General features: G+C 45.4%; 1 protein-coding gene across 2 annotated transcripts in view; it reads right to left on the minus strand.

Annotated features, from left to right (window-relative positions):
• Window positions 1–13,037, minus strand: part of LOC119436164 (alpha-tocopherol transfer protein-like) — a 37,196-nt gene that overhangs the window by 3,944 nt on the left and 20,215 nt on the right. For both annotated transcript variants that reach the window (XM_049655894.1, XM_037702930.2), the window contains exon 5: window positions 5,961–6,071. In XM_049655894.1, the coding sequence (XP_049511851.1) occupies window positions 5,961–6,071 (111 nt within the window). The remainder of the gene's footprint in view (window positions 1–5,960; window positions 6,072–13,037) is intronic.

Below are 13,037 nucleotides of genomic sequence, written 5' to 3' on the forward strand. Positions count from 1 at the left end.
TGTGAACATGACTTTGTTAAGTTATAGGTGTTACTCTACATGATAAAAGCCACACCTCTGTGTTTCAAAGAACGCTTATGTCGCATTCGCTTTCATTTTATCCCTCCTGCATACATTTATTACGTTATTGTGCGTTACTGCGGAGTCCGAATCATGTGCACGCGCGGCGCACTGTCGAGCGAATCTCAGCTGTTGTAAAAGACGACAAATAGTATACCGCACGTCTTACTGTGATCCGTGCAAATCAAGGAGAAAAGTGCAACCATGGACGAGCTCTCCTCTTCGACAGAAGCACACGTAGGAATGCGAACTGTGTTTTTATTTTCGATCCCCATTATCTATAACGTGGTAGCACTACGCAGTCGCAGTGAAGCAGTGGCCGTGGATGCGTTGTTTTTTTTTTTAATCAGAAAACGCGTCTGAAAGCCGTTCGATCGAAATCAGTTTAGCTCGTCGAAAGAATTTACCAACGTGTCCATTGAAATATTCCAGTCACGGTACTTGGACCTCGCTTCCTTATGCCAGCTATAGAGTGCCTGTTGTAAAGCGGGAGACAAAGTCGTCGACTATCATCGTCAACGAGCTATATCCACCCCTCCCTGCTACCAGCATTGCGACGGTCACATCTGAAACGTACACTGCCGCAACTGACGCATTAACACAGCCTGTCTTGATTAAACCCATTTTAATTGAAGTGGAGGGTCGTGGGAAAGCTCGGCTTATGTGCTTAACACAACTCAAATGCATTCAGATACACCGCTACAGTCAAGTCGGCATGGACATCTTCAGCCGCAGCAACCAACAGTTGTCGTCTTCCATAATACTGAGCGTCAGCCTTCGAGGAAAAAGTATTGTTTTGTGAGAGCGCAAACCAGAATTTCCTAAGAACGAACAAATTGTAAGAGTGAAAAGTGAGAGGTACTACGGCGTGACGATTGATGCTTGCACTGAACCAAGAAGGAACATCGCTCAGCAGAATATCATGGATGCATCACGTGTTCCAGCTGCAACCGAAAGCATGCATCTTCGGCGACCCGGACTACAGTTACTGTCAATAAAATGTTTCTCTCTCTCTCTTTCTGTGAAGCCGGCTACCAAAGTAAAGCCATCTGGTTCCCAAGCTGAGAAAACGCACTACGCTGCTGCAAACAAGACCCGAGAAGGACAAAAACTCAAAACTAGTACTGTTCCTGACGTTTCGCGCGCCCCCAAAGCAGGTCTCTCTCTGAATTACAACGATGTTTCTGGTGAGCCGTCACAGATGGAGGCAGCCACAGAAGCTTCCTGAGACGATTTATATCGAGGAGAAAGAAGTTTCCTGTCGTACGCACATTCGACTTACCTATTAACATGTTCGACAGTACGCAACACTCTAAATGCAGCCATGAAATTGTGCGGCTGACGTTGCACAGTCAGTCCGGTAACGCAGTGATCATTAACCGTTGTGGAAGTTCCAGAGGCTTGCCTCTGGAACTAGGCGCTGCTGGCATTCCATTTGTGAAAAAAAATGTGGCAGAACACACCTCACGATGACTGTCGACGGTAATGCATTACCATAGCGACACAACGTATTGCCACCGTCGAAACGAGTTATGTATGAGGCGTGTACTGCAGCGGGACTCCTCGTTCGCGCTTGATGATGATGCTATAGATGTTTTTATCTAGCATTTTTGTATACATTTCTTACTCTTTTCTTTTCCCTCAATATCTACCTTGTACCTCTCTATGACAAAGAGATCAAATCAGGTCGTATCAACCTCTTCCCTGCTTTTTTTATACCAATATTCTAAACGTCTCTTGCTTATCTCGACTGTTGACCGGTTGATGCTTCCGTCCACTTTAAACCGAAGCGCTTCTGGAAGGTGTACGTTACCTGCTGTTATTAGTGGGTGAATCCCCTCACATTCCATTAGGATGTGTTGAGTGATCTTCGGAGATTTGCTGCAGCATACACATGTCTCATCCAGTTCCGAATATTTGCTCCGGTATGTTTGGTCCTTAGGCAACCGGCTCGAGCCTCAAATAGCAAGGCACTGCCCTTTGTGTTATCGTACCGATTTTCCCTTCTAATTTCTTTTTTCTCATTCTTGTAAATATCCATTGTCATTTTTGTTTCCATTCTTTGCATCCAATTCACTGTCTCTATTTCTCGCACTTTCTTTCTGATGACTCCTCGTTTTCTATTCACAGTTTCAAGTACCCTGTACTTGGTTGCCAACTTTCTTAACCTCTTCCTCCATTCTGTGTCCGCACTTTTCAGATACAGATACTTGTGCATTTTAGCCGCCTATTTATTTTCATCCATGTTCCTGAGTCTTCCTTCAAAGCTAATTTTGCTCTGTGCTTCTCTGACTTCAAAGAGGCCCAACCAATGTCACCTTGCACTGTCTCATTTCTGGTTTTACCGTGGGCACCCAAAGCCGACCGGCCTACTGTTCTTTGGTTAACTTCCAAGCCCGACAAGATATCCTATTTTAAGCATAGAATGGCATTAGCGAACGTTAGCGCTGGCACTATTACTCCTTTCCAGATTCCACGCACCACCTCATACTTATTGTGGCCCCAGAATGTTCTGTGTTTCATTATTGCTGCATTCCGCTTCCCCTTTATTTTCAGATTATCTTGGTGGGTGCTAGAGTAAGCCTTTCCTTCGTTTGTGTATACGCCGAGCGGCCGAGGTACTTATATTGCTTGACTATTGGTATGACTTGTTGAATTGACACCACGTAATTACTCGTCTCTTCATTAAAGATCATATTTCCTGATTTCTCGCCTAGATTTGTTTCTGCGTTGCCACAGATATTCGCAAGTGTCTGTAAATCCCTTGTATTGTCCGCTAGTAGTACTATGTCGTCCGCATACATCAGTCCAGGGACCTTCTGCTGCAACATTTGTCCATTACGCATGTAGGATAAATGAAACCCTAATTCGCTGTTTTCGAGTCATCTTTCTATGCCCTTAACATGAAGCGTGAACAACAATGGAGACAAAGGACACCCTTGCGTCAGTCCTTGGCGAATTCCCACCACTTCATTACCTTTTCGGCCTTCCCATACAACTTGTACTCGGTTGTCTCTATATATCTCCCTCAGCAGCTGCATGAAATCATCATCTATGCCTTCGTGCTTAAGAATATCCCATAACAATTCCCTCTCTACGTTGTCATAGGCTCCTTTAATATCTAGAAATGCTATCCATAAAGGTCTTTTCTGAGCTACTGAAATCTCTATGCACTGAGTCAGTACAAACATAATATCCTCTAAGCGTCTGCCTGGCCTGAACACATTCTGTAGTTCCCCCAGTACATCATTTTGCGCGCCATGCTTCCCTAAGAAACTCAGCGCCACCTGGCGCCGCCGCCGCGAAGCTTGCGCGTGGCCTCCGAAGTGCATGGCACGCCCGTGTGCGTGACAGCTGAGAAACGCGTCATGCTACAACCGGGCTCCTCTTTGGACACGCTACGCCATCTAGTGGCACTGCCGAGAAGTCCGCACGTGGCCTCTGAGACGAGAAGCGTGGCGCGCCGGTGTCTACGAAGGCTGGCAATGGTTCCATCGCTTGCCGCGCACTCAGTGGCACATATTCAGTGACCCAAGTTGTCGAGAGGCTCATTGAAGAGCGTCACATACCTAGTGCATTTGTGGCGCAGCCTGCTAATACGTCGGGTTGCTGTCATTGAGGAACCCGTGTGAAGTGGGTTCTATTCCGCTCAGCATCGGAACAATTTAAGGGATTTCTTGCAGAGTGGCACATTCCCAGTGGCACATACCCCGTACTCCAAGTCGGCGTCAAAGAGTTTTTTCTAACAGCGGTACCTACCCAGTCCCTCGTCTACTGTGATCCATGTCGGCGTAATAGAGGTTCATTGAAGAGCGGCACGTATGTACACATTGCTACATAATCAGTGATCCAAGTTGGTCTTATGGTTGGTTTAGAACCCTGTTACCTCAGCATAGCAGCCCGATGCGCGAACCCATTCGACCGATCACTACCCAGTGACCCAGGTAGGCGGGAAAACGATTAGATGCAAACATACATAGATACATAGATAGATACATAGCCTCGGGAAAGTGCGCGAAGTACCCTAAGAACGCTAACGCATTAAATAGTTCGAAGAAATCGAAAAAGAAACATCGGTGATTACGACAAATGCGCATGAAGCGAAAGCGATGAAAGCATTGACCAGACCATACGTGGTTCATTTTAACGCGTTGGTATTCTTAGGGTACTATACGCACTTTCCGGGGGCTATCTATCTATGTATGTTTGTATCTATGTATGTATGTATCTAACCGGTTTCCCGCCTAAGTGGTTCACTGGGTAGTCCGCGGTCGAATGGTCAGCGCATCGGCCTGCTGTGCTGAGGTAACAGGGTTCAAAACCTACCATCGGGTCAGCTTTGGTTACTGAATATGTGCCAATGTGTACATACGTGCCTCTCTTCAACCTCTTATTTTCCTTCCTTCCTTCCTTCCTTCCTCTTCAACCAAGCTCTCGCAGGCCGACATGGGTCACTACGGATGCGGGACTGGGTAGGTACCGCTGTTCAAAGACTCTGTGATGTCGACTTGTAGTACTGGGTATGTGCCAATCAGTCTGTGCTGGTCTCCAGTGAACATCTTTGATGCCAACTTGGGTTACTGAGTATGTGCCATTAGGTGTGTGCCGGCTCTTCAAGGAACGCCTTTGACGCCAACTTTGATTAGTAGGTACGAGCCACTGGGAATGTGCCGCTCTACAATGACAACAAAGATCCCTTAAATGTATCCGATGCTGAGCGGAATCGAACCCACGTCACAAAGGTTCCTCAAGGACAGCAACCTGACGCATTAGCAGGCTGTGCAACAAACGCACTGGGTAGGTGCCGCTTTTCAATGAACGCCTTTCACGCCAACGTTTTAACGAGCTACGCCATTAATGCACTGGGTATGGGCTGCTCTTCAATGAACGTCTCGCCAACTTGGGTCACTGAGTATGTGACACTGAGTGTGCGGCAAATTAAGCGAGGGAACAATCCTCAGTGCCCGCAGGCACCGCGGCGCTTCTCGTCTCGGAGGTGACGCGCGGACTTCTCGGAAGTGCCACTAGACGGCGCGGCGTGTCCAGAGAGGAGCCCGGTTGTGGCATGACGCGTTTCTCTACGTTCACACGCACCGTCGCACCATGAATTTAGGAGGCCACGCTCAAGTTTCGTGGCGGCGGCGGCGCTAGATGTTTCTTAGGGAAGCACGAAAAAGGAGTCCTGCTGCAGTACACACCTCATACTTAACTCGTTTCCACGGTGGCAATACGTTGTGTGGCTATATTGATTCAATGCTAACTCATTACCGCCGACCGTCATCGTGAGACGGGTTCTGCCGATATTTTTTGGCAAGTGAAACCACGCGTCATAACAACTACAGTCTCGTTGCCTTGAACACGAAGTTCCCGAATTCTGAGGATAGCACCGGTTTCGAGATATGGATCATCAAACTTGCGGTACAAATGCGCCTTTTTAATAAAACGCTGTTTTATATATTGAAGCATAAAAATAACTGGAACGCCCATGTATTTTGTCCCACACTTTGGGAATGAATATCTCGAAACTGGTGTAATCCTGAAAATTCGTTACAAGTGTATACGCCTTCCCAGCTCACCGGCTACAATTCGTGAATTGCAACATGTGCCGCAATGTGTTTAGTTAAAAACTTAGTAATTTCTTGTCAATTTGTCGATTATGCCTTTCGTTCTCATACAAGTCCGCCTCCTTCAGTAATCTAGTTGAAGGATTAAAATTATACTGACGTCCACAGGCGATTTCTTTTTAATTATGTATATAACCATTAAAAAGAAAAAGAAATAAAGAAAAATAATTTATGGTGCAGCCTGGGAAATTAAGGAATAGGTCGGCGTCCCCTGTTCTCCCTGTATGTCTACGCAACTGGCTTTCTTGTAGCCGCACTCGTTTTGTACGCACTCACCCTCTGGATAATTTTGCTGTTCAAGAACGGACGCACGAGAGCGAAGCAGAAGTCGAAGCCCCTCGACTCTCGTACGACGTGCACTGCCCGCAGACGCAACGGCATGCTTTCCTGGAACAAAAAGTAGGCAGACGATGCACTCTGGTGAATTAAACGAACCAATCAATTAGATATTAAACATCCTTTAATCTTGCAACTTAAATACCGAGCTGGAATATAGTCATAAGCATACGTTAAAATCAGTTTACGTTGTGGCTAAAGCGAAAGATAAACACGTAGTAAGAATAGATATACGCAGTCAAAAATGTTTATATTGTGACGGTAAACAGGGCAGAAGATAAATACAATCAGAAGGAACACACATACCACAAAGCGCTGACAAACAACTGGAGGGTTTTATTGCGAAAGCAATAGATAGCTTTAACAACGTACACGTGAAAAAGAAATTACATACCTTGAAGGTGCATTACAATATTAGCGCGCAGAAGGCTCCGCATATTTTCTTTTTCTTTCGTTAGGAAACCTCCGTGCTTAGTTCTCATTCGTCGTATTCTTGCGTCTGTATTCGACAAGAAGATCATGTTAAAAAAAAAGTTAGCGTAGCTTGCATTAGTGGTGCAGTGGTGGTGGTGGTGGTAAAAACTTTAATTCGTCAACAGAAAATGATTTATGAGATTACATGGTGGGAAGTCTTGATGGCATCGTGAGGTGGCCGTCAGACCGTGTCTTACGGCGACTTCTAAAGCCCAAGTCACGGCCCGCAGTTGAACCGCAGGTTCAACTGCGGGCCGCAGCTGGTCATCGCAGCTGGTCACCGCAGCCTCCCACTGCTCTCGGTTGGATAGCTGCCATTCGGCTCTAGGTTTGAGCTCAGGGCATTCGTGCAAGATGTGTGCTAAATCGGCTTTGTCGGCCTCGCATAGCGTACATTCGGGGGAGTGTATACCTGGGTAGACTATGGATAGTTTGTACGGGTTGGGGAAGATGTGTGTTTGGAGTTGCCTCTACGTACGTTGCCTGCTGGTTTTTGGTTAAGGATTTGTCAGGGGGCGGGTATTCGAGTCTTTCGTTTTTATAGTATTGCGTAATTTCGTGGTAGGTTATCATGCGCTCTTTTGCTCCTCGCAGGATCGGTTGGCTCACTGCCCGGTTGACGAGTCCTCGAGCGAAATTGTGAGCCGCTTCGTTCCCGGGATGGGACGCGATTAGCTATTGATAGGCTATCGATTGGTAATCACAAGATATTGGCCACGTATTTGGGCTAGGCTTAAACACCTTCGCTAGTTCACAGGGGTATGTGCCATTGCGCTTGGACCTTTTCTGCACTATCGCCAGGATCGGCCCACAATTTCTGTTAACGCGTTACGGACTGACGGTCGGCATAAACAGCTCCACTGTTAATAAATTCTGCGGGTTTACGCACACAAACCACGATCTGATTATGAGGCACGCCGTTGCGGGGGATCCCGGATCAATTTTAGTCACCTGGGGTTCTTTAACATGCACCCAACGCACAGCCACGAGCATTTTTGCATTTCGCCTCCATCAGAATGCGTTCGCGGCGACTGGGACCGAACCAGCGACCTCGTGCTCAGCAGCGCAACGCCATAGCTGCTGAGTTACCGCAGCAGGCAGTTCATGCTTTCACGTGTAGGTTGTTAAAGCTATTTATTCCCTTGTTCGCAGTAAAGCCCTTCAGTTATTAATCAGCTAGCGCTTTGTGGTATGTGTTCCTTCTCCTTGCATTCGTTTCTTGCGCTGTTTGCAATTACAAGCCTTGTTGAAGCAACTAGTCCACGGTCCCACACTTTACAATATAGTATATGTAAGTATAGCATATTCTTGACTGGAATACATTTCTGTCTCAATAAAAAAAAAGACTGGAATTAATGATAGCTGTCGTTGACCTAATTTCGGCAATATTGAAAGCAAGATATTAGTGTGTATGGGCAGGGACGCGCGCACGCACACACACACGCTCGCCCGCACAGTAGAAAAAAAGTCATCATCGTCATCACAAGTCTATTTTATGTTCATTGCAGGACGAAGGCCTCTGCCATCGATCTCTAATTACCGCTGTCTTGAGCCAGCTGACACCATCTATACATGCCTGCAAAACAGTAAAAACTGTCAAAATATAAAAATAATATCTAAAGTGACGTAGTTTAGGATGTATATCATGGTTTTGACACGTAAAACCCGATAATAAAAAAAACTTTAGGGTGATACTTCAAAATTTTTCTTTGCCTTACTAGCCTAAGAACTGACCATGTCACTCCTCCTTCTATACGACGCTTAGGTACGTTGGCAATAATTAGGTCTGCAAAAAGTGTTAAGTCAGCTGTCGGGCTGCAGTAGCGGAAGCTCCCAAACCTAACTTTAGCGTTTTGTCATGCTGAGGCAGCAGCATAGTAATGATAGTAATACTGAATTGAATTCTTATACTTGTAATATGGCAGTGATCTGCTGCTGACAGCCTGGGCTGAGAACTACTAATGTTCCATCTAATTAAAGAGAAATAGAGAGAGACACGCTTGGCACAAACATGCGACGTTTCGATTTTCCGGTTTAAATGCATACACAGCGATGAGCATACCTCATTATTGTTCTAAAACTTTATAATGTCTCTAGTGTAGAAGGTTTGCTGCGCCCTTCACGTACGTGCTGCATCCTGGGAGGATATTGCTGTAGCGGAGATTACTCGTTGCGGCTGAAGCAGCGTAGATAGCGCGGCTGGGCGACTTATGCATGCGTAAGCACGGCTTGCAGATAAATAGCTGACGTTTCTTTCCAGATCGCGAGGGTACGATAGACGGCTACGGGTGTCACAGCCCTTTTACACACGCTCGCGCATATATTGTTTATGAACTTTATCATTTTGTTTGTTTGTTGTTGTTTCTTTGGTTCTTGGTTGCTTGACTATGCATCCCTTCAACGTATACAGGGTGTCCCAACTATCATGCACCAAGATTTAAAATAGGCAAATGCCACGTAGGTGGACAGAACCAAGCTAATGTTGTTTGCTGTCGCTTAGAGATACTCGGGTTATTTTTCGCACTCCGCCTAAATACATAATTAGTCGTGATTACTTAATCAACTTCTCAAATATTATAATTAGATGAAAAGTGTCAATGAGAAAATTGTAGAACAACATGAAAAATTCACGCAGAAACTCCACTGGAGTTGTCTAAGTATGCGTATAGCATTGTGGCACTTGCTCATCTCCACGCAGCGCGGTCTCATTATCAATCTTATCAAACTTGATCCGACCAGCATAAACACTTATCAACCCTTAACGGTTGGCATCAACCCTTATCAGACTCGATACGGCGCTTATCAACCCTTATCGGTCGTTATCAATATGCGAAAGGGGATGTCCAGCGAAGCTGTTGCAAAACCACCACTACAACTGTTGAGGGGGGTATGTAGTGCTTTATTGATGGTTCGGATGCTTGTTTTGAGCTTGTTCTTTATTGAAACGTATGCTGTTTTGTTTGTTGTATGGGTGATTTCAATGAATATATGCACTGTTCGCTTCACTATGCTGAGCGCTTGTAGCTTCAGCCTTACGGGGGTATGAGCCATTGCATTTTTGCTCGCTTACGGGAGTATGAGCCATTGCTTACGGGGGTATGAACCATTGCATTCGTCTTACGTGACGGACGGACAGGTTTCCTCTGTTGGGTAGGCATAGAAATGCTTACGCATTTAAAACTTCCGATACAGCTTTCTGTTGCTCAATACGTGCTACATAAAAGGTGTTTTTTTTCCGAGCGTGAAAGAAGCCCGCGAATACCCGCAAAGTGCCTTGAGCGGCCAGTCGCGCGGCAATTTTGAGTGTATTCGCGGGCTTCTTTCACGCTCGGAAGTACACTTTTATGTAACACTTTTATTGAGCAACAGAAAGCTGTATCGGGAGTTTTTCATGGTACTCTATAATTTTCTCCTTGACACTTGTAATCTAGTTATAACATTTCATAAGTTTATTAATTAATTAAGAACTAATTCTGTAATTAGGCGGAATGCAAAAAATAATCTGAGTATCTCCAAGCGACGGCAAACAACCTTATCTTGGTTCTGTTCAGATACGTGGCATTTGCATATTTTTAAATCTTGGTGCATGATAGTTGGGACACCCTGTATTGCATGCATACACAATTCAAATTGACATTGTTGGAAGACAGCGCTGCTCCATACGTCTCCTTCAATGTTCTTACGGTTATATTGCTCTTTTTGCGCTGGTTGCATGCTCTAAATTCACAATCTCAACTCGCCTAAATCAATACAATGTGTCTCGTTTTTGTTCGGTTCGACAACTTCGGTTCGACAAGTGATTTTGTTTTTAATTCCGAGGATTTTTTTTAACACTCGCCTGTGGCAGACAGCGCAGTTCATGCCGACGCATATTAGATTACTCGAAGAGGCGGACATTGCTTGCACAACAAACCGCAATATGTAACCACCTAATTACAAGGTTACTGTAATGCACAATTTAATTATTACTTTATAAGTGCGAAATGGAAGAAAAATGTTAATCTAGAACGAATGCTAAGACCAGCGCCAGTTTCGGGAAATCTGTTCCCTAAATGTACCATACGGAATACATTGGCGCTCCACTTAGCTTTCACCGGATGTGCATAAAACCCGCCGCTGTGGCTCAGTCAGCTGAGGCGTTGCGCTGCTGAGCACGAGGTCGCGGGACCGAATCCCGGCGGCGGCGGCCGCATTTCGATGGAGGCGAAATGCAAAAAATGTGGTTGATCCCTCTTATATAGGAATCGGTATAGAACACGAAAGTGAAACGTGTCTTCACAGAAGTAGTGTAATGTTTATTGCACATTGATATATAATGTCTATTGGTGTTTTGTGGCTAAAGCGCCCTTAGGCGTTGATGCACCCACGCTGACGCCTGGTGGCACGTCTCCTCCATCACGACTACCAACGTCGATGACCATGAGCAACCGTCGTGCATATGGAAGCTGCACTACGCTGCACACGCTAGCACAACGCGAAAGACGAAGCACGTAACTGACACACTAATACAACGCGCAAGACAAAGCACGTAACTGAATCGTCACCGAGTCAAATCAGCGCGTACAGCGCGTCGTAATTGCAGCCTCCGCGATCAACTTCAGAAACATTTTCAGAGCTAATTGCGGAGGCCACGCTCCGCTGTGCTGAGTACGGTGAACGCCACCTAGGTGGCGTTGGTAGTGCTTCTTGATGCCAGCGTCCCTTCGAATGCTGGCATCGTTCACTGTCGGTGCGCGTTAGTGTCATAATGCAGTACTTCTCTTTTCTGCTCGTAGGCGGCGGCACCGCCCCGAGCAAGAGCGCGGGTACACGGAGGAGTGTTAGATATATAAGGCGCGTCTGTGTAGCTCTTTGCAAATGCGTTTGTGGCGCAATGGGTTAAACGCTCGGCGATCTATCGTCGCGGACCGAGAGGTCGTGGGTTCGATTTCCAAATTTTGCATGTTTGTGGAACTTTTTCTTCTGGTTTCTTTCTTTGTATTATGTTCGTGTATGTTCGTGTGACGTATTTCCGTGACGGAAATACGTCAGTGAAGTCTTGGTGGACCCCGGCATAAAACACTTTCGTGTTAAAACGCCCGTGTGCTTGCGTTGTAGTGCACGTTAAAGAACCCCAGGTGGTCAAAATTAATCCGGAGCCCTCCACTACGGCGTGCCTCATAATCAGAACTGGTTTTGGCACGTAAAACCCCAGAAAGAAGAAGATATGCACAAAGTAGGCGTTTTGGGCAAACACTAAATTGAAATAAATGCAGCACTTCGTAGCAAATCTCGGGGACAAACATCTGGAAGCTGGAGCTAGGCTCAGACTTTCTGCTAAATGAATTTGACTTACTGCCCATCTTTGATTTCACAATTGCAACATCTGCCCCAAAGAAAATCATTAAAACTTTACTACATGACCTGTGTTAATTAGGTCATTGGAAACTGCAATTCACTGTGCAAGAAATGTCCGCTTCTTCATGTAATCCATGCAGCTGAATATAGGAGAAATGTCCTGTCTGCTACAGGCAATCTTTTAAAACATGTTCGTAGGAAACTACAAGAAGCTGAGCATTTACAGTGCGTACTTTCAGCCAGTGTCTCGGGTAGTATTTTTGGGCGTTTCCCCAGTAATAGTGACCACACTTAACCCTAAGGAACCGCTATGAACATTCTGGTTTCATCTAAACAACCCTTTTATGCCTAAATTGGCTAACAGATCGAAAAAAAAAATGGCCGCTTAAAACGCACGCACAAACAAAAACAAAAACGAAGTTGGTGTGACATCCAGAATAAAATTGCATTGATGTTTACTGCAACACATGACATATTTTTACTTCGATCACATCAGTGCGAACACTACGCATTTATATATACACAAAATGAACATTTCCGGCCTTTGCATTTATTTTTTAGTGAGGGTCAGTTCTAAGGGGACTTCCATAATATAACAATTTTATCACACAAAATGCCAACACCCACCAATTTTCGTCATCCTTGGACGCACAAGAAGCAATACATGTATTTGATATATTTTAACTGGCGCAATTGATAACATATTAAGGCAGGGTCCTGATAAGTATGCGCAGTCTACATTTTGCAGAGGTGCACGTTTCGATATTCTCTAAATAAATTTTCTTTTCACAGCCATTGCAAAGCAAAGTTTTGAAATCAGGAAGGTCCTGGCAAATATTTAAATGTATTGTAGGCAGTATCTTTACGAACGACACTGCAAAAGATGTAGCAACAAGGCAAGAATCTAAAGGAAAATCTGAGATGGTGTCTAACCCCTATGAGAGATTTTGAAGCAAGAAACGGTCGACCGCTACCAATCTATTCTTCCCAACATGACAAATCGCAGCGCACAGAAACACACAGATGGACAGAAAGGGAGACAGACAGACGAGACGACAGACGATGGACAGAAAGGGAGACAGACAGACGAGCGCTCGTCTGTCGTCTCGTCTGTCTCTCTTTCTGTCCATCTGTGTGTTTCTGCGTGCTACTATTCGCCATGACGTCGAACTAACAAGCCCAAACATCCACATTGTTTCCCATTGT

Source organism: Dermacentor silvarum, chromosome 1, assembly GCF_013339745.2.
Source record: "Dermacentor silvarum isolate Dsil-2018 chromosome 1, BIME_Dsil_1.4, whole genome shotgun sequence".
Taxonomy (NCBI): domain Eukaryota; kingdom Metazoa; phylum Arthropoda; class Arachnida; order Ixodida; family Ixodidae; genus Dermacentor; species Dermacentor silvarum.